This window comes from Microcaecilia unicolor, chromosome 1, assembly GCF_901765095.1.
Source record: "Microcaecilia unicolor chromosome 1, aMicUni1.1, whole genome shotgun sequence".
Lineage (NCBI taxonomy): Eukaryota > Metazoa > Chordata > Amphibia > Gymnophiona > Siphonopidae > Microcaecilia > Microcaecilia unicolor.
In genome coordinates, this window is record NC_044031.1 from 48,765,277 (window position 1) to 48,788,416 (window position 23,140).

A 23,140-nucleotide genomic window follows, 5' to 3' on the forward strand; every position below is an offset into this window, starting at 1 on the left:
CATTTTTCAGTTACTTGTTAATGTTTGCTAATTGCACATATTTGTCCACTGTTCCAATTTCTGAGAATAAACATTTGTTTGTTCTGCCAGACTGGACTGATAAAGAATCCTGGTGGTTTGTGTGTTGGGTCTGTGAGTGCTTTCTAGGAACTGTGGGATCACTGAGAGTGTGGCCCCAGTAATCCAGAAATCACTGGTGATAATTTGAGAGCGGGAGACTCGTCCAGAGGTGCTTGTGACCCAGTCGGTGGGAGGAGAGTAGTAGTGTACAGCAGAAGTGGCAGGTGCAGGCTAACCTGAGCTGTGGTGGGGATAGTCCCTCTAAGTGGCCTCAGGGTAACCCTAGGCAGGTGGCTAGGCATTTTGTCAGAGTCCTCAGCCAAAAAATGTGACTGAGGGAAGCAGGCAAACTCTCTACTGATTGACAGAAGTTCCACTGAGCCAGGAGACATGCCCTCTGCACATATGAGATTGGAGAAAGAAGGTACAACCCCTCTGACAAAGAGCTGTTGCCTCAAGTCAAAAGGGATCCACTCAGGCCCTTTTACTGAAAAAGTAAACCTGGCTTTGACTATCAAGTCACCACTCCACAGATCGAGGAGATATCCATGAAAACAAAGGCCCCCAAGAAAGGAAATATATCTGAAAAAGAACGAGACAAACAGGGAGGGTTCTGGACTGGTTTGGCAGGACAAAAGGAAAGAAAATTATCAGGTAAGGTCCTCCTTGCCAGATCAGTCCAGATGAATGGGATGTTGACAAAGCAGTTCCCTACATACGGTGGGACTACCTCCTTAGATAAGACTGGAAGAACTGTAGAATCCCAGCAAAGAAAGGAAAAGCATCTGACTATATGTCTAGACTGTTGACCTCACAAATAAGCGAGCTGGACCCCTAAAAAACGCTAAACTGCCGCTACTACATGTGGAATGGATTCCCATCTAACATCTCCCATCAACCCTGTGTGACCAAGACACTACCACAGGGGTTGAGACTCCTGGGGTGGATGATAAAGCAAAGGTGAAAGAGGGGTGCAAAAGCTGACCTACAAGCATCTTGAGCCTGTACATGCTATGAGTGGTAGGCCCAGGAGTACCACCCCCTCTGCAACACCTGGGCAATAACCTGTGACATCAGATCCTATCTATACCCCCGACAACTAAAACCTGGCCTCCAACTAACATTGGAGGTGTGCCATAGAGGACATAGAATGCGTCATGGAATGCCCCAAAATCCGGTGGATTCAACAGCTAGGTCACTGATTCAAAGCCCACAGCCATGTCCATAGCTGAACTGATGTCAAGAAAAATACCACAGAGCTGGAGCTTATCTGGTTCACTATTGTTTTTTGTTTTTGTTTTTTTCACCAGGAAGGCGAAGGAACCAGAACAGCAGCTGTTCAGCAAGGGAAAATGCAGTAAGCCCAACCCAACTGAGTCGGTTCTCGCAGAGCAACCCGGCCAACAAACTGCCCAAAAGCACTCTGGCTACAGAAGTGCCAGAGGAGTCCCTCTTGGTACTCGGAAGACAGAGAAAGTCCACCCCCTGAGAAAGGGACAATCCCGAGAACTGGCAAATAGTCAACAATATAATGGCTATAACTGAATTCTTGTGTTGAAAATGCCTGTAGCCTTCTAAAGAACCCCGCCAGGAGAGCTCACAGGAAGGCCAAGCACGCCTATCGCTTGAGAGCATTGATCCAGATGACCTAATCTGGACAGAGACCAAGGTGCCCAAGTCAACCCCAAGGTAGAGGAGGCAGAGCCCCGCAGAGATCACTTAGCACAGAGTTTATCAGAGAGGAAGCAAGACTGACCTCCGCTGACTCAAATCAGGCCAGCCTGAGGAAAAACAAATGAAAACATTTCACCATAGCTCAGCAGAGACAACCACTGGCTCCAAAGGAACAGGCTCCTGCAGGCTCAACGGAGACCACACTGCGGCAGACTGCAAATAGCCCTCCAGTGGCAGGTGATGATAAGAGCTGCCCTTCACCGAACTAAAAGAGAGAGAGCATAAACAGCTGTAAGCTAAATGACTCTCCATAGTCCAGAATACAGCAGATGCCAGCCACACTGAAAAGTAGGCAGACCGGGTAGCACCAAACACACTGGAGCTAGTCACTGTGAAAAGATGACTCCAGGATCTAGAAGTATGCCAGCAGACCACCACTCCAAAGAAATTGGGAGACATCTGAGCAAGGAAGAGCCAATGGTGCCCAGTACTCAAATGGACCTTTGAGATTGGGCATATAGCAACCACCTGCAATGCAGAGGTTGGAATGTTGCTACTAATTGAGTTTCTGAAAGGCACTTGCAACCCGGATTGGCCACTGCTGGAAGCAGGACACTGGGCCAGATTTACACCAGTCCGGCCCAGCATGGGTACCCTTAAGTTCTTATGAGGAAAGGCTGAAGTGGCAAGGGCTCTTCAGCTTGGAGAAAAGACGGCTGAGGGGAGATATGATAGAGGTATATAAAATAATGAGTGGAGTGGAACAGGTAGACATGAACCGCTCATTTACTCTTTCCAAAAATACTAGGACTAAGGGGCACGCAGTAAAGCTACGAAGTAGTAAATTTAAAACAAATCGGAGAAAATTATTTCTTCATTCAATGAAGTTTGTTGCCAAAGAATGTGGTAAAAGCAGCTAGCTTAGCGGGGTTTAAAAAAGGTTTGGATATCTTCCTAAAAGAAGAGTCCATAAGCCATTATTAAGATGGACTTGGGGAAAATCCACTGCTTATTTCTAGGATAAGCAGCATAAAATTTATTGTATGTTTTGGGATCTTGCCAGGTACTTCTGACCTGGATTGGCCACTGTTGGAAACAGGATACTGGCTTGATGGACCTTTGGTCTCTCCAGTATGCAACGCTTATGTTTATATGTTCTTATGACAGATCAGACACATGTGGAGTCCAAAGAGAGAGACAGCTGACCTGCTGATCCATAGCTAATGTCTGCAGGGCCTAATCCCAGGGGATGTCCGCAGATGAGAGTGCATACAGCTGCCACACTGAACGAGTTGAGACTGCTGCAGCACTGAACCCGAGACTGCTGCAGCCTGAAACAGCGGTGCCCCAGGAGGTGTCTGCGCACCATATAAAGGAGACTGCTGCAGCCTCCAAACACAGGAGCTATCTGCGCCTGAAAAGGTGAGACATCTGCAGCAGCGAAATACAGGAGATATCTGCATCCAGAACAGAGGAGACTGCTACCCACATGACACAGAAGAGATGTCTGCAACTCAGAAGAGAGGAGAGTGCTGCAGCTGAGACTTGGAGGCACCGTCAACAACCCAGAAGAGAGGAGACTGTTGCCACTGTACAAAGAGGAGACATCTTCAATCCAGTAGAGAAGAGACTGATACAGCTGAAAGAAAGAGGAGATGTATGCAACTTTGTCACAGCTGTAAAATATCGAAGACTGCTGCAACCCCGAAGCAAAAAGACCACCTCAGAAGATCAGAGAGCGTTGTGGCTGTGAAATACCGAAGATGTCCCCAACTCAGAAGAGAGGAGACTGTTGCAGCTGTGAAATTCCAGAGATGTCTGCAACTCCAAAGAGAGGAGACTGCTGCAGTGGTGCAACTCAAGATATGTCCGCAATCCTGAAGAGCAGAGACCACTATAGCTGAGATATCCAGGAGAAGTCTGCAACTCAGAAAAGAGGAGAGCTGAAGTTGTGAACCCCAGGAACTGTCTGCAACACAAAGAGGAGACTACTGTAGATGAGAACTACAGGAGTGGACTGCAAATCAAAGGAAAGGAGACTACTGAAGCCATGGACTCCCAGAGCAGTCTGCAACCCTGAAAAGAAGAGACAGCCGGAGCTGTGAAATCCAGGAGGCATGTGCCACTCAGAAGAGAAGAAACAACTGGAGCTGTGAAATCCAGGAGGTGTCTGCTACTCCAAACAGAAGAAACAGCTGGACCTTGAAATCCAGGAGGTGTCTGCTACTCCAAACAGAAGAGACAGATGGACCTTGAAATCCAGGAAGTGTCTGCAACTCTGAAGAGACAGCCGTAGCTGTGAAATCCAGGACGCATCTGGAACTTCGAAGAGAAGAGAGACAGCCACAGCTGTGAATCCATTAGGCTCCATACAGGAGATATCTGCAATACAGAACAGAACAGAGACATACAGGAGAAGTCTGCCCCTTAGAAAAGAGGAGGCTGCTGTCATATTTATTTATTTATTGCATTTGTATCCCACATTATCCCACCTATTTGCAGGCTCAATGTGGCTTACATAGTTTTGTTATGATATTGTCATTACAGAATATCAGATACAGTTAGTAGTGTGTAGAGATTAAGTAGGGAGGAAAGGGGAAGTGATTAGGCGGGTGCGTGGAGAAGTGGCCTAGTGGTTAGGGTGGTGGACTTTGGTCCTGGGGAACTGAGGAACTGAGTTCGATTCCCACTTCAGGCACAGGCAGCTCCTTGTGACTCTGGGCAAGTCAATTAACCCTCCATTGCCCCATGTAAGCCGCATTGAGCCTGCCATGAGTGGGAAAGCGCGGGGTACAAATGTAACAAAAAAAAAATAGCAGAAGTGGATTTTCCTAACTGGTTGGGTTGGGAAAGTGAATTAGTGAAGTTGTTGGCTCTCGTTGTAGGTCTTGTTGAAGAAGTATGTCTTCAGAGATTTGCGAAAGTTATTTGTTTCGACAATTGATTTCAGGTCTGTGGGTAGAGCATTCCATATCACAATACATGAGAGGTCCGTCACCCAAAGGAGAAGAGATTGCTGCCGTTCTGACAACAAGCGATGCACCGACCTGAGAAGAAATGAGACAGCTATAGCTGTACAATCCAAGAGAAGAATACAACTCAGAAGAGAGGAGCCTGCAGGCGGATCAAGAGACAAACAACTTAGTGGGGGGACCTCTGGAGTTCCCCATACCCATGTGAATACCACCACTGGAAAGGGGAAGACCCCAGAGAGGGAAAAACTGCTAGGACACAGGAAATCAGATGTCTAACTCCCTGGGCGACCACCGAAGCCCTCAGCTTGAGCCTGCACTGAACGAGGGCTCTCAGGAGGGCCCAGACACAGGTGGCCACCCTGAGAGAGGAAGAAAGAGAGCTGAACTTGAAAGCAGGGTGACTCTTGCTGCCCGAACTGTCAGAAGACCCAGACAGTCCCAAAGAGATGCACAAGCATTGGCTGTGTAGAGCTCCAACCCACGGAGCCGTGCCAAACAGAAGACCCCACCGCTCAGCTCATGCAATCGACATTTCTTCTTTTAATTTTTTTTTCCTTTTTTGGAACCGAAGAATAGTTGCTTGGTGAAGACAACCCCCCCCCCCCCAAAAAAAAAAACAAACCTGCCAAATGGCCCAGAGATCCTACCCCGCCGGAAGAGACGAGCTAGAAGAAGAGGCCATATGCTGCGCCATGCAGTGTCTTCCAGGTGGGAAACTGCAGGCCCCTGCAGTCACTGTGGTACCACCAAGAAAGAAGGAATACACAGGGCACCAAAAAGCCGGATGTGCAACAGTGCAGAGAAAATAAAAATGAAACAATGACCCCAGAGCAGTCTCTTAACAGGCCAGCTAGGCTTGAAGGGTCAGCCCACCACCAAGAAAATGAAGCATGGCAACTTACATCAAGAGAAACAGGGGCACATAGGCCTCCAAACCTCAAGCAGAAGTCAGTACTGCTGCACCTCCACAGTCTGAAAAGACAGAGGTAAGTAGGGCAGGGAGCTGGCACCATCAGGTTTGATCCCAGTGCCAAGTATGCACTGCATAACTGAAGGGAGCCTCTGTCATTGTGCCCCAACCACCAGTCAGGATCCCCGAGGCCTGAAGCTGACTGAGAAGCACCAGATGGGAGCTGCGCAAACCATCCACCATCCGCTAGAGACAGAATATACTGAGCATTCTACAGCTTTGCAAGGCCTTAAGATGGCGAGTAACACAGAACTACTTTCTGTTTCTGTCTCCTTCCGCTGGTGGATGAGCAAAACTACCCATTCATCTGGACTGGTCTGGGAAAGACGTGAAGGAAGTTATGTTTTATTCTTTCCAACCTAACAAACCCTAGAAAGAAATTATACAAGAATATCCATCCATCTATCTATGTGTCTGGGAACAAAATGATTCTCCGAAAATTTAATGAACCGTGCAAATTCATTTGAAGCTCAGTCATTATAGTTATTAAATTCATATGTATATTCATATTTATATTGGGTGTCATTTAATATTTATGTATTTTACTGCCTCTTGTTATCCATTATTAATTTTATGTTTTTGAAATTCATTACTTAGTATATAAAATTATGTTTTTGTACTATTATTTTAATTTACTCACAGCCATATTTTATGGATTTTATTATTCATTATGGTGCTCATTTTCAATGCACATAAGGGGTCTTTTACTAAGCTGCAGTAGCGTTTTTAGCTCACGGTAGAAATCAGCTGGTGGTAAATATCGAAATGCCCATTATATTCCTATAGGCATCTTGGCGTTTACCGCAAGCTGATTTCTACTGCGAGCTAAAAATGCTACCGTGGCTTAGTAAAAGACCCCCATAGTAACCTATGTAACTTTGTAATAGAGGGTTGCACGGGAAAAGAAATCTAACCCATCCCTGTGGAAATCAAACCCATTCCCAATCACAAGTAATCTCTCCATCCCTACCCCTGGGCCCACCCAGTCCCGCCCCCACCACACCATATCACACCCTGCCACCCAGTCACTTTGACCCTTCCTCCCAAGAAAGCCAGATTCTATAAGCTGTGAAAATACTGGTACAAGCAACATAAATGCATTTTCTTCCATACTCTGCTAAATACAAAATTAAAAATATGTACATTAAAAAAAACAAACAAACATCCATGAGCAGCTTGTCCCTCTTTCCTTTCCCTCCCAACCATGAGCAGCATGCCCCCCTCTCTTCTTCTCTTCATCCCCTTCTATCTTATATGCTATATTTTCTCCTTTTCCCTTTCCCCTCCATATACTTTCCCCTTACCAATATTTTTTCCAGCCCCCTCCCTCCCTGCATCCACGCTCCATTCACCCTTTTTACAGCCCCCCTCCCATCCATCCATCCACCTCTCCTCCCCTCAGGACTGAGTCAGGGTGCTCTCACCGAATGTACCTCAATGCACCCTGGTGGTCTAGTGGCATCTTCAGGGCAGGAAAGATTCCCACTATTTCCTAACCACTGCACTCTTTCCTGACCACTGCCGCTCATTCACTCACTGCCACGCTTCTTTAAAATGGCTGCCGAGACTTCAAGCTTTGGCTTACCTGCACTTCTGCGGGAACGCCACAGGACCTGGGTCCATCCCTGCAGGATTCCTGCAAACCCTGTTCCTGTGCAATTCTACTTTGTAAGTCTCTGTACTTTGAAAATGAATCTCCACATGTTTTATATTTACATATAGGACAGTAGGCGCCTGACACAGGTACTTTTTCCGAAACAGCAGTGTCCAGTCTAGTTCTTGCAGTTGTTGCTCTCACTGACAGAAGCATGGATTTATTTATTTATTTTTATGATACTCTTTGCACTTCTTGGACTCTTTGGCCTCCTTATTGTGAACCTCACTGTCTTTCTCTATGGTTTAATTTTATTATTCTTTCCAAAACATCCAGTCCCTCTCTCCTCCAGATTCCAGGTCAAAGACACACACACACACACACACACACTCTCTCTCTCTCTCTGGTGCTGGAAAGAATTACATGAGCCATGCTCCTTATGATGTCTTCAATTTTATTGTACTTACCCTGTGATCCATTTTCATTTTAGCATTGTAAAAGGAGAGTGCTTTTGGATTATCCATTGACAGGGTCTGCTGCAGGTGCTCAAACCTATCTTGGTCGTCTTCTCCCTGAAAAGAAAGTAATGCCATTAAATATGGTGCCGATACTAAAAGAAGCGCCGATTTGAAGAAGAAGGGTTACCTTCTAAAGCTAATCAAAAAATGTATTGTTAGTCCAATAAAAAAGGCATCATCTTATTTTATTTTCTATGTTTTATTTCTATTTATTACCTTAAAGATTGTATGAAACAGATTTTAACTACCTGCCCTATGCTCAAAAGAGTGCAAGCGTTCTAAGCTCATAAGGCCCTTTTATGAAGGATTCTTTACACATGAAGGTCTTTTTAAAAATTACTCAAGGGGCTACACATGTAAAAATATGTGTAGTGCAAAAAAGGCAAGTAGTTCTATGCAACCCACATGTAGAGTATACACTACAGTAAACATGAACATTTACGCCTGCTCCAATACAGGCATATATGGCAGTGCCCATGTCCTGTTGTATTGCCTGCATTTCACTGATGGGGGACTTCCTTCTGGAACCTATTGCTGGAAAAGGTGGTCAGCCAAACTGCCAAAGAGCACCAAAAATGATAAGAAAGTGGGAGAAATGTAAAAAATGAAGAAAAGTTGGAAAAACAAGTAGGATAAATCTAAGAGGAAAAACAGGTGGCTCACATGTGAGGAAAGAAGGAATATTTTGACAATAAAGCTACTGCAACTGGAAGACATCTTACAAGCTATGTGAAAAATATAAAACTGAGGTGGCTCCACACCATCAGCAATCCGAGAAAATAGAAACATGACGGCAGATAAAGGCGATATAGCCCATCCATCCTGCCCATCCTCTGTAATCCCTAACTCTTCCTTTTCCTAAGCCATCCCACATGCTTATCCCATGCCTTTTCAAATTCTGACACAGTCCTCAACTCCATAACCTCCACCGGGAGGCCATTCCATGCCTCCAACACCCATTCCGTGAAATAATATTTTCTTAGATTACTCCTGAGCCTATTCCCTCTTAACTTCATCATACATCCCCTCGTTCCAGAGCTCTCCTTCAGTTGAAAAAGGCTCACTTCCTGTACATATTTAATCATGCATTCTTAGAGCTTTGTTACACTTTTTCCATCTTGGGCTCTATTGGATGAAAACATCTATCCTGCTTGTCCTCTGAGAAATATGGATTTCACCTTAGATTACCTTGCCTGTAGTAGTAGTACTTTGGGGGACCTATGGCAATTTATATAGAAAATGACAGCTGATAAGAACTACATATCCCATCCACTCCATGTACTCTCCTTTCCTCTCCCTCAGAGATCCCACGTACCTGTCCCACACCCTCTTGAATTCGGATAGTGCTCATCACTTTCACCAGGAGGTCAGTCTACACTATCACCACTCCTTCCATAAAACAGTATTTCTGTAGGTTACTCCTAAGTATTTTATAAAGAAAAGTAGGTGCCTACTTGTCTTTTACAATAGGTGCCACAGCCAGCACCTATAGTAGGTGTCCTGTTGTAGAATTATCCTCAAAGGCTCAAATGATCAATTCCCAGCGCTGTTCTGAAACAGCATGGGGAATTAGCTCCCCAATGATCAACACTAATAACATGTAAATTTAGACATGTGATTAGCGTTGATCATTGGGGGAAAGCACGGGAGGACTGTGTTTGGGCATGAAAACAAGGCACAATCTTCCTGCAGAACGTTTGACAGGTCCGGACTTCCAAGAAAAAAAAAAAAAGCTCAGACCTGTCAAACCTCTAGCCCCCAAATACAAGGGCCTGGAGGACCTCCAGACACCCCCCCCCCCCCCCAAATACAAGGCCTGGAGGTCCGATGGACCTTCAGGCCCCTCACCTCCCATGAACACAAACTGCCCCCAAACACCGAAAATACCCTGGTGGTCCAGGGGAACCCTTGACAGCCCCCCCAACTCTAGTCAGGTGGTCTAGCTGTGGGGTCCCCTTATATGGAAAACTCCCTTATATAGGGGTAGAGCCCTGCCAGTGCATCCCATTTTGAAGTGGTGCCCTGAGGAGGAAAGGAGTGCTACTCCCTCCCTCCTCCATTCTAAGGTATGAGGGGAGGGGGGATCCCACCACTAGACCACCAGGGCTAGCGTTGAGAGGGGGCTGTCAAGGGTTCCACTGGACTTATTCCATGAGTGGTTTTCCCAACAAGGGGCATGGAATAAAATAAGAGAGGAGAAGCAGTGAGGAGCCTCAAGGTTATGAGCAGAAATAATGAGAACAACTAATGTTATTCACAGAAACAAAGAGAGAAAAAAAAAAGGAAGGATGGGGTGGATTTAGGGGGGAAGATAAGAAGTTCCATCTTGTTTATGCTAAGTTTCAGATGGCAGTGAGACATCCAGGTAGCAATGTCAGAGAAGTAATCAGACTTGAGCCTGGATTCTTAATGAAATTTTTGCTCTCTCGAAACAAAATAAAAAACTGCCTGAATATGCTACAACTCCAATGATTTCATACACATGGTGGTTTAATCCTATCTACGGAGAGGGAAAAAGCAAGGCCAAACTCTTGAAGGCAATGTTGAAACTGGATTTTTCACTGTTTTCTCTGGCATTAGTATGTCGAACTGGTTATAAATTATATTTTTATGTATGAAGTCACTATAATTGCAGCACATTCAGGAAGTCAGTTTTATTTTGTCTGGAGATCTGTTTTTACTATATTACAAGAACTAAACGCTTCATATTTCTGATGAAAGAAAATATCCTGATGAAAGAGAATATGCTTGTTTAGTAGTAAGAAAAATTTTAAAAACATGGCGTTAAAAAAGAACTGTCTTAGTGTGATCTCCATCGTACTCTTATAAGTTCTAGTGTAAAATGTGTCCAGAGCTCTAAATATAACATATAGTGGCAACAGAATGTTTTCATTGCTGAGCAGTTATTCAAAATACCCACTGAAACTCATGAAGCAGTCATATAGGTCCTAGAAAAAGTTGGATTTGTTCCAGTTTGTGATATTTGCTGATAGAACAACTTGAGGATCACTGTTATCACTTGATATTGCTAATGTTATCTGACTAAGAGGGGCATTTTCGAAAGAAACGTCTAAGTCAGAATTTGGACGTTTTACAAAGATGTCCAAATTCTGAAGCGGGGAGAAGGTCATTTTCGAAAAAGATGGACGTCCATCTTTTGCGTTTGAAAATACCATTGACGTCCCGAGATTTGGACGTTTTGCGATTTGGATGTCTTTGATTTTTGGCCATTAAAAAAAAAAAAAAAAAAAAAGACGTCCAAGTCTAGAACATCCAAAGTCAAGCCATTGGGACGTGGGAGGAGCCATCATTTTTAGTAGACTGGTCCCCCTAACATGCCAGGACAGCAATCGGACACCCTAGAGGGCACTGCAGTGGACTTAATAAAATGCTCCCAGGTACACAGCTCCCTTACCTTGTGTGCTGAGCCCCCCCCCCCCAAAAAAAACCCCAAACCCACTACCCCCCAACTGTACACCACTACCATAGCCCTTACGGGTGAAGGGGGCATCTATATGTGGGTACAGTGGGCTTCTGGTGGGTTTTGGAGGGCTCACAGTTTCCTGCATAAGTGTAACAGGTAGTGGGGGGATGGGCCTGGGTCCATCTGTCTGAAGTGCACTAAACTACTCCAGAGACCTGTATGCTGCTGTCATGAACCTGAGTATGACATCTGAGGCTGGCAAGTAATGTTCTTCAACACAATTTTTTGGGGTGGGAGGGGGTTAGTGACCACTGGGGGAGTAAGGGGAGGTCATCCCTGATTCCCTCCAGTGGTCATCTGGGGCAACGTTTTGTGCCTTATTCGTAAGAAAAACAGGTCTAGTTCAAAACTTGTGATTTGTGTCGAAAGATGGGCGCCCTTCTTTTTCGAAAATAAGCCTGTTAGTTAGCCTGAATGATGTGTGGACATCTAGGATATCGCATACTGTAGTGGGCAGCCACAAAAGGTGTGGCCATTGTTCGGTGTGCCATATCATGAAGGAGGAGAGTATATTTATCCATCAGAAGTCAGGGAAGTGATGCCGGTTAAAAGCTGATATGACATGTGAATCCACAGGGGTGGTCTATGTAATTAGGTGCCCGTGTAATCTGATATACATTGGCCAGACTTCCAGGAGCTTGAAAACAAGGTTAATGCATCGTTCATGCGTGAAGAATCTGAAGCGGGAAGCTCCTTTAGTGATGCACTGTGAAGCAAATCAGAATCAATTTGATATGTTACAATGCATAGCCATTGAGCAATTGCAGCCATCGCTAAGGAGAGGCGACAGGGGTCGCGCTCTCTGACAATTGGAACAGAAATGGATTGTTTTCTTTAATTCGGTGGAACCGGACGGGTTGAATGTCCGGGTGGAGTGGTCGGCATTATTTTGAAGTTAGCCGCCAGAAGAGATGAGATTGACGTCATGGTTCACCACCAGGACTGATTGTGATTGTAAGAGGGAGGAGCTTAATTTATTTAAAGAGTGAAGTTGGCGTCTTTTTGTCAGTTACCTGCTTAGGTCTGCGACTCAGCAGTTTGGACACAGGAGTAGAACCCCTGATGCAGTTTTGGTGAAACGGGGACTCCCTGTTGGGTTTCATGGATTCAACTTGGTGGTAAATTGGAGCAGCGAAGCGCTGGATGAATTGGAGATACTGGATTTTCTTCAGATAAGTGCTGGGGGGCTGTCGCACCAAAGTTGTATATCTGCTGTATATCTGTCATTATTGGATGAGATTGAATATTGCATGGAAGTACATTGAACTGATTTTCTGCATTCTGTGTTCTGCATATATGCACAAGTTTGTTACTTGGAATCTTCAGTGAACACTCAAGCATAAGATATTTCAGGCCAGATGATGGTATACCGGGCCCACGCCTTATAGCTGGTTAACACAGGCTGGCTGGGTGGTATTACTGAGGCCTTTTTTCTCCACCATCTGGGGGCTAGGTGAGGCCTGAGAGTCATAGTCACATTGGGTGCATTTACAAATAGTATTAAATTTTAACTGCCAGACCCTCGACCATTCTTCTAATGTTCGGAGATCCCTTCTCATCATTTCTATTCCCTCTAGGGTATCCACTCAATTGGCTATTTTCGTGTCATCTGCAAAAAGGCAAACCTTTCCTTCCAACCCTTTAGCAATATCTCCCACAAATATATTAAACAGAATAGGCCCCAGCACCGACCCCTGAGGAACTCCAATGCTCACCTTCCTTTCCTCCAAGCGGATTCCATTTACCACTTAGTTTCTTGCAGCCCAGCAATACCAACATTATATGCACTCAGATACTGCAAAATCTTAGCTCATTTAATCGGCGAATTTACTCCTGACACATTCCATGAGACACACGTTACACCTTTATGTGACCCCATATGCAATAAAGAAACCTTGACATACACTCTCCAGCAAGCTTACTTGTTTTCCACACCCTGGGGCCCAGCCTCCCCCACAGTGGGCTATCGAGCTTGTCCACATCACCACAGCCATACATGCCATCAAACTCTCAACCTTCACCTCCTGCTGTCCCAACCACCACGTGTCCCACCCCCTCTTGCCCACTCCCTCCCCCCTTCCCACTCCTCTGCCCCCCTACCCCCCCCGCTTCCCCTCCATTACTCTCAAAGGGCATTCCCGTGACACATCCCAGCCCTCTCCCCACTCTCTTTACACATAAGCATTACTTACAAACTCAACCCCTTAGAACTGCCCCAAATTAATCAATTTACCCAAACCAATGGTTCTCTTTCAGACCTAATCCGTCACCCAAAACCATATAACATTCAATCTTCAACATAATACCAACCCAGATACATTCCAGAATGTTCCGCCACTCTTAAGCATCAATAGTACCGGTATATTCATTGGTTGCAAAGCCCAAATCCTGAAAAAACTCCAAACCACCCAAAACACAGCAGCCAGACTCATCTTTGGTAAATCAAGATTTGAAAGCGCTACACCACTCTGCGAAAAACTCCACTGGCTCCCAATCAAAGAACGAATAAACTTCAAAGTTCACACCTCGATCCATAAGATCCTCCACGGAGAAACTCCAAATTACATGACTAACTTGATCGACCTTCCATCCAGGATTGGGTCTAAATCTTCTCGAACATCTCAATCTACACCTTCCCAATTGCAAAGGTCTCAAATATAAAACCTACTACACATCCAACTTCTCCGTTAAAGGCAGCCAACTCTGGAGCACCATACCAAGACACATCCGAACAACCAACGAACACCTACGCTTCCGAAAGCTGCTGAAAACTTACCTCTTCAAACAAGCATATCCAAAGGACCCAACTTAAATCACGAACTTAATCCACACCACTGACACTACCAATACCTTGACACATCCCTCCCTCATGTCCTACCTCACACAACTATGCTATTTCTGTGATACTTTGTACAAAACATTGTAACCATGCTATTTCTGTGACACTTTGTACCTAACATTGTAAGCCACACTGAACCTGCCATTGAGCGGGAAAGAGCGGGGTATAAATGCTACAAAAAAATAAATAAATAAGTGCAATACCTTCCCTCAAAAGTTTGTTCGTAAAGTTCAATTTGAGAACCACTGCTGCATCTGCTTTTTTTGCTGCTTCACTATTCTCAAAGATAGGAGCTTTTCCTTCTTTGACCACTCGGAGCCTCGCTGGAAACTGCAGAGTAAATCGGATTTGCTTCTCCACCAATTTCTTGCAGATTTCCGAATATCCTTTCCTCAGCTGGGCCATTGCCACGGAGTAGTCCTGGAACATCAGGATTTTGGCATTCTGAAATTTTAAATCTTACATAGCTCTACATTTCCTCATGATTGTTCTTTCTGTGCAAAGTTTAAGAATCTCGCCACCACCACTCGCGGCCTGGTCGCTCCTTCCATCCGTGGTGAGTGCACTCGATCTGTTATGTCTCCCACCTCCGACTCAGCCTCCATAATCTCTGCAAACCATTTTTCCAGGACACATTTCAAATCTCGATCACCCGACGCTTCCGGAAGGCCCACTAATCTCACGTTGTTTCGCCTGGATCAATTTTCCAAGTCGTCCAGTTTTAGATTGCAACCCGCCACTTCCTTCTTCAAACTCATCAATTTGTCCAGCACTCCTTGCAGACCATCCTCCACGGCCCCGACTCGCACTTCCAGCTCGGACACTCTGAGGTTAAAATCCGTCACCGCCTGAGTAAGTCCCTGCATGCTGGCCTGGATACCATCCAGTCGGGTGCCCAATGCGGTGCTCACTGCAGTCGAAATCTTTCCAATTAGCTCCTCCGAAATCGCTGCAGTTTACCACGCATCTTCTACCATCTTGTTTTCAGCCAGCACTCCCAAGCGCGTTTTAGCATTGTCTTTTTTAGTGCTTTTAGCAGCCATATCCACCCCCGATTTCAACACAAATCTGTCCACAAGCGTGAGGGCTTTGGATCCCTACTCGAACACAATAATTAAACAAGGAGGAAACTATCTCAAAGCTTCTTGATAGAGGAGAGGGCCGAGGAGCTGAGAGAGATCGCTGCCTCTTAGCTCAAGCGCATCACGTGACCCCTCCATAATAGTTTTTATTGGACATTATTAAACCCTCCCTTTCTTGAACCCTACGTGCCTGAATCTTATCTTCCCTATTCCACCCTAACATCTAATTGTATTTGTTCCCTACTGGACTTGGCAAATGCTTTTCGGTATTATGTAAGCCACATTGAGCCTGCAAAATAGGTGGAAAAATGTGGTATACAAATGTAACAAATAAATAAATACATAAATATAATAATCTGCTAGCCACAATAGCAAATAATGGCACTACTTCTCAGTTTTTCAATCTTAAAACAGGAACTAAGCAAGGCTGCTGAGGTCTAGGAAGATGTAATTTATAACTTTAGTTGGTGGCTTCTGAGACCAACTGAGGAAGTATCCGAGATGGACTATTTGAAGAACCCACCGGTTGTAGGTTACAGGGGGCCACCTGTCGTGATAAAACTTCAACTTCTCTCCAATCGGCAAGTCGTCAGAAACGGACACTGGTACTGTGGCTATGCTCTGCTGGAACATAAGAACATGAGAGTAGCCATACTGGGTCTGACCAAGGGTCCATCTAGCCCAGTATCCTGTTTTCAAAACAGTGGCCAAGCCAGGTCACAAGTACCTGTCAGAAATCCAAATCATGGCAACACTCCATACTACAAATCCCAGTGCAAAGAGTTGCTTCCCATGTCTGTCTCAATAGCAGACTATGGACTTTTCCTCCAGGAATTTGTCCAAACCTTTTTTAAACCCAGAAACGCTAACTGCTGTTACCACCTCCTCCGGCAAAAAGTTCCAGAGCTTAACTGTTCGTTGAGTGAAAAAATATTTCCTTCTATTTGTTTTAAAAGTATTTCCATGTAACTTCTTTGAGTGTCTCCTAGTCTTTGTACTTTTGGAACGAGTAAAAAATTGATTTACTTCTACTCGTTCTATACCACTCAGGATTTTGTAGACCTTTATCATATCTCCCCTCATCTGTCTCTTTTCCAAGCTGAAGAGCCCTAATCTCTTTAGCCTTTCCTCATACGAGAGAAGTTCCATCCCCTTTATCATTTTAGTCACTCTTCTTTGAACCTTTTCTAATTCCATTATATATTTTTTGAGATACGGTGACCACAACTGAATGCAATACTCAAGGTACAGACACACCATGGAGCGATACAAAGGCATTATAGTATTTTTGGTATTATTCACCATCCCTTTCCTAATAATTCCTAGCATCCTGTTTGCTTTTTTGGCTGCTACCGCACAGTGAGCAGAAAATTTCAGTGTATTATCTACAACACCCAGATCTTTTTTCTTGAGTGCTGGCCCCCAAGGTGGACCCTAGCATCAGGTAACAGTGATTCAGATTATTCTTTCCAATGTGCATCACCTTGCACTTGTCCACATTAAATTTTATCTGCCATTTGGATGCCTAGACTTCCAATTTCCTAAGGTCTTCCTAAAATATTTCACAGTCCGCACGTGTTTTAACAACCTTGAATAGTTTTGTATCATCCGTAAATTTGATCACCTCACTCGTTCCGATTTCCATATCATTTATAGATATATTAAATAGTATCGGTCCCAGTACAGATCACTGTTCACTCTCCTCCATTGAGAGAAATGACCATTTAAACCCTACACCCTCTGTTTTCTGTCCAATAACCAATTCCTAATCCACACCAGAACCTTGCCTCCTATCCCATGACTCTTTAATTCTCTCAGGAGTTTCTCATGAGGAACTTTATCAAAAGCCTTCTGAAAATCAGTCGGCTCATCTTTATCCACATGTTTATTCATGCCTTCAAAGAAAGGCAAGATTTCCCATGGATGAACCCATGCTGACTCTGTCCCATTAAACCATGTTTGTCTACATGTTCTATAATTTTATTCTTTATAATAGTTTCCTCTATTTTGCACAGCACAAACATCAGACTTACCGGTCTATAATTTCCCAGATCACCCCCTTAGAACCCTTTTTAAAAATCAGCATCACATTGGCCACTCTCCAATCTTCAGGTACTACGGAAGATTTTAACGACAGGGTACATATTACTAACAGCAGATCAGCAATTTCATGCTTGAGTTCTTTGAGTACCCTTGGATGTATGCCATCTGGTCCAGGTGATTTACTACTCTTTAATTTGTCAATTTGGCTCAGTACATCTTCCAGGTTCACCGAGATTTCTTTCAATTCCTCCGCATCATCACCCTTGAAAACCATTTCCGGTACAGGCAGATCTCTTACATCTTTTTCTGTAAAGACAGAAGCAAAGAATTCATTCATTTTCTCTGCTATGGCCTTGTCCTCCCTGAGTGCCCCTTGTGCTCCTTTGTGATATAACAGTCCCATGGATTCCCTCGCAGGCTTTCTGCTTCTGATGTACCTGAAAAAGTTGTTACTGTGAGTTTTAGCCTTTGCGGCAAGTTTCTCTTCATATTCTCTATTAGCCTTCTTTATTAATGCTTTGCATCTGACTTGCCAGTGCTTATGTTGCTTCTTATTTTCTTCATTTGAGTCCTTTTACCATTCTTTGAAGGACAATCTTTGGCTGGAATAGTCTCTTTTATTTCACCTTTTAACCAAGCTGGCTGATGTTTTCTCTTCTTTTCATCTTTGCAAATACATGGAATGCATCTGGACTGGGCTTCGAAGATGGTATTTTTGAATAACGTCCACGCCTGATTTAGAGGGGAATAATCAAACGGCGCCGGCGAAATACATGGCCGGCAATGCATTTTGGCGGTGCTGCAAACAGCTGGCCAGACCCTTATTTTCGAAAAAGATGGCCGGCCATCTTTTGTTTCGATAATACGGTTCCGGCCAGCCAAATGCCTTGGATTTGGCCAGGGTTTGAGATGGCCGGCTTCGTTTTTTAGCGATAATGGAAAGTTATGTCGGCCATCTCAAACCCCAGCAAAATCCAAGGCATTTGGCCGTGGGAGGAGCCAGCATTTTTAGTGCACTGGCCCCCCTGATATGGCAGGACACCAACCGGGCTCCCTAGGGGTCACTGCGGTGGACTTCAGAAAAGCTCCCACGTGCATAGCTCCCTTACTTTAGGAGCTGAGCCCCCCAACCCCCCCCCCCCACACCCACTACCCACAAATGTACTGCACCCACTAAAACTGCTCCAGGGACCTGCATACAGCCTCTAGGACTTATTGCTGCTGTATAACTTTGACACACCAGTTCACATCTGAAGACTAATCTCTCTGAAAAAGTCCTTTCTTGAAATAAGGACGTTTACTCACAGTTAACTGCAGATCAGAGGTTGTGCCCCACTGGCAAAGAGTCCCCTAGTACTAAGATTAGCAGTAGGTCAGAGCTGGCACAATGGTGTACAATGCCCTCTTTCAGCACCATTCAAGGTAATAACTAAGTTCTCTAACGTGGGTAACACAGAAAAGGGAACTAAAACTGGCTTACAAAAATGGCAACTACCACATGGACTACAACAGGAAACAAAACAGGGCACACTCTGACCCAGTAAGCAGGGGGAAAGCACCAGGGGAGTAGAGCCTACCAACTACCAATACCTACACCCACCACAATGCATTGCTGATGTGACTCTGCATTGCAAATAACAGAAAAGGTGTCACACTCACCCCAGAGCCACATCACAAGCAGGAAAAGGCTGTCGGAGGACAGAACACATTCTGCTGTCATGGAGGTGGGTACGGCATTTGAGGCTGGCATACAGGCTGGAAAAAAGTGTGTTTAAATTGGGGTTTTTTTGGTGGGAGGGGGTTAGTGACCACTGGGGGAGTACGGGGAGGTCATCTCCACTTCCTTCCGGTGGTCACCTTTTTGAGGCATGGTCGTGAAAATAAAAGGACCAAGTAAAGCCGGCGAAATACTGCTTAACGTCGTATTTTGTTTTCCACTATCGGCGAAAGCCAGCTATCTGGTAGCCACGCCCATACCCGCCCATGTCCTGCCTTCGCTTCACCGCCGACACGCCCCTTTGAACTTTCGCCGGTGAGGCGACGGGAAAGCGGCGATGCTGTCAAAAAATCAGCTTTCGATTATACCAATTTCGCCGCTTTTCCCAGATCGCCGGCCATCTCCCGATTTGTGTCGGGAAATGGCCGGCGATCACTTTCGATTATGAGCTGGTTAGTGTTCTAACCTTTGCAGCTGATCCTTTTAGGGGTCCTTTTACTAAGATGCACCGAAAAATGGCCTGCACTGGTGTAGATGTGTGTATTGGGACGCGTGCAGGTCAATGAGGCCTTTTTTGGGGTCCAAAAATGGACGTGCGGCAAAATAAAAATTGGCGCGCATTCATTTTGGGCCTGAGACCTTACCGCCATCCACTGACCTAGCGGTAAAATCTCATGCATTAACCGGGCAGTAACGGTCTCTGCACGTACAATGCCAATTATCGCCTGGTTAGCGCTACGTGCCAGAAAATTTCCAGCGTGCTTAGTGGATGTATGTAAAAATGAAATTACCACCCAAGCCACACAGTAGCTGTGCGGTACTTCAAAATTGATGCGTGCAGGGCACGCGTAGGCGCCTATGCAGCTTAGTAAAAGGGCCCCTTAGTTTCTTTTTAATCATTTTCCTCATTTTATAATAGTAGCCCTTTCAAAAATTAAATGCAGCTACAGTAGATTTTTTTTGCGGGTTCATCCCAGACAGTAGCTCAAACTTGATCATGGATGCTTGCTTTTTTGTAAATGTACATATTTTCCAATTTTGTATTTAGTAGAGTATGGAAGAAAATACATTTCTGTTACTTTCACCAGTATTTTCACTGCTTATAGAATCTAGCTTTCATGGGGGATAAAGGTGACTGTGTAGCAGGGTGCGGCACAGTGGGGGCGGGGTGGCATTTTATTTTTTGTGTCCTCTTTTTTGTCTCCATAAAAAATAACCCTATCCAATGGGTCCAGCACCTCTCTCCCTTCCCTTCCTCCAGCTCCCCCAATGAGACTCCAGCACCTCTCTCCCTTCCTCCAGCCTCCTTCCATGGGACTTCAGCACCTCTGTCCCTTTCCTTCAGCTCCAGCACCCCCCTCCCCCCATGGCTCCAGAACCTCTGCCCCTTCATGTCAGCTCCTTCCCTCTTATGGGTCCAGCACCTCTGTTCCCTTCAGCTCCAGCCCTCCTTCTTCCTTCCATCCAGCACCACCCCATGGGTCTGGCATAGAGAGTTGCACGGGGACAGAAATGCGACCCATCCCCGCCTGTCCCCGCCAGAATCAAACCCGTCCCCGCTCATCCCTGCCAGAATCTAACCCGTCCCCACGAGTAATCTCCTCCGTCCCCGCCCGTCCCCATGAGTGATCTTCTCTATCCCCGCCCATCCCCATACAAAAAGGAAGTATAAAGTATAAAGTACTGAGTGGAGTGGACAGGGGGCACACAATGCAGAGTAATACATTTAAAATGAATCAGAGAAAATATTTCTTCACTCATTAATATACTGAATCTTAGAAAAAGGGCAATAAATGCATAAAACAAACTGAAGTTTTTTCCACACTAAAATAGAGAGAATTATTGGTCACCCAAACAGCACAATGCCCTCAACAAAAGAAACAAGTGGGTATGCTAATGCTTTAGCTGCAGTAAAACAGCTCACAAACAGCCAGTTCCCACCATGAGAGAAATAAACTGCCTATACGCTTAGAAAAAATAAAAGTAGTCAGCTGAGCTCACCTCTGTGCAGTTCTCTTCTGTGGATACCGAGGTCTGGCAGTGCCTGGAAGACTCACTACATACAACTTGAGAAAATCTCCTGCACATGTTGAACTTGAGTTGAGACAGAGAGAGACCCAGGTGAAAACGTGCAAGTGCTCGTCAGGGACGTCCTTTTTTTTTTTTTTTTTTGGATTATGGATGAAGGACGTCTAAGTGTTAGGCGCTCAAGTCCCACCTTCGCTATGCCTCCAACACCCCCATGAAATTTGGCCGTCCCTGCGATGGAGCAGTTAAGGATGCCAAAAATGGACGTTTCTCTGAGAAGGACATCCATGTGCCTTTGCTATGCCCGACTCCCTCCCTTGAAATTTGGCCGTCCCTGCGATGGAGCAGTTAAGGACGCCCAAAATGGACGTTTCTCTGAGAAATATATCCACGCGCCTTTGCTATGCCCGACACCCCCCTTGATATTTGGCTGTCCCTGCGATGGAGCAGTTAAGGATGCCCAAAATGGACGTTTCTCTGAGAAGGACATCCAGGCGCCTTTGCTATGCCCGACTCCCCCCTTGAAATTTGGCCGTCCCTGCGATGGGGAAGTTGAGGGCACCCTTCTTTTCTCACTGGCGGAGAGCTTGGTGTCTCCGCTCACTAGAAGAAGAAGGGGCAATTGGCGAAAGGGGCGATTGGCGAACCAGCACCGCAGCATGATTGATGCGATAGGGGCACAGATCAGCCGAAAAGCAGCAGCTCTCACAAAGGTATGTGTTCACGTCTCCATGGGAATCCCGCCAGAACATCCTCCATCACAACAGGATTCCCGCATGTCTATTTCCGTCCCCACGGCACTCCCGCTGACGCGGAGGGGATTCCTGCAGGATTCCTGCGGACTTCGCGGGATCCCCGAAAACCCTGTTCCCGTGCAGACCTCTAGTCCAGCATTTTGTTTTCCTCCCCTCCTGCCGCGGTCTCTCTATCTTATACAGCCGCAAGAAGGATCCCCACAGAAATCAGTTTAGAAAATTTACCTTGACTCATGAAGAAGTGCATTTTCAAAGTGCTTAGACTTACAAAGTTACAGAGTTTAAGGGGGGTTTGGACAGATTCCTGAAGGAAAAGTCCATTGAACATTTTTTTTTTGGGGGGGGGGGGGGGGTTGCCGGGTTCTTGAAGCCTGGATTGGCCGCTGTCGGATGCTGGGCTTGATGGACCCTTGGTCTTTTCCCAGTATGGCCGTGCTTATGTGCTTATCCAGCTTATTTTCGAAAGAGATCGCCGGCCATCTTCCGACACAAATCGGGAGATGGCCGGCGATCTCCTGAAGTCGGCCAAATTGGTATAATCGAAAGCCAGTTTTGGCCGGTGCCAACTGCTTTCCGTTGCGGAGCTGGCCGAACTTCAAGGGGGCGTTTCGGCAGGGTACAGAAGGCAGGACAGGGACGGGGGCGTGGTTACGAGATGGCCGGCTGCGCCCGATAATGGAAAAAAGATGGCCGGCTCTGACGAGCATTTCGCCCGCTTCACTTGGTCCCTCTTTTTTCTTGTGACCAAGCTTCAAAAAAGTGCCCCAATTGACCAGATGACCACTGGAGGGAATCGGGGATCACCTCCCCTTACTCCCCACCCAAAAAAAAAATTTAAAAAACATTTTTGTGTCAGCCTGTATGCCAGCCTGAAATGTCATACCCAGCTCCCTGACAGTAGTATGCAGGTCCCTGGACCAGGTTTTTGTGGGTGCAGTGCACTTCAGGCAGGTGGACCCAGACCCAGACCATCCCCCCCTACCTGTTACACTTGTGGTGGTAAATGGGAGCCCTCCAACCCCCCCCCCAAACCTACTGTACCCACATCTAAGTGCCCCCCTTCACCCCTTAGGGCTATGGTAGTGGTGTACAATTGTGGAGAGTGGCCCCAAAAACCGCCGAAACTCTGGAACTCTGGTCTAAAATCGAAGCCCAAGCTTTAGGCCCGACCGGAGCTCCAGTAACAAGACAGTTACGCGCACACGTACCCCCCTGCGATGTCTCCTCCTTCTTCTCGGCAGGCCATCGCCGTCAATTTGCTGTAAAACGGCACCCGAACCGTATTATCGAAAAAGATAGCCAGCATTTGGGCCGGCTTTAGAGATGGCCGGCTTTGGTTTCTGGCGATAATGGAAACTAATGACGGCGATCTCAAACCCGGCCAAACGCAAGGTATTTGGT

General features: G+C 45.8%; 1 protein-coding gene across 1 annotated transcript in view; it reads right to left on the reverse strand.

The window, feature by feature from the left end:
- KIF9 (kinesin family member 9) overlaps nt 1-23,140 on the reverse strand; it is a 275,713-nt gene that overhangs the window by 33,824 nt on the left and 218,749 nt on the right. Inside the window, exon 20 of the mRNA XM_030196974.1 lies at nt 7,741-7,845. Within this exon, the coding sequence (XP_030052834.1) occupies nt 7,741-7,845 (105 nt within the window). The remainder of the gene's footprint in view (nt 1-7,740; nt 7,846-23,140) is intronic.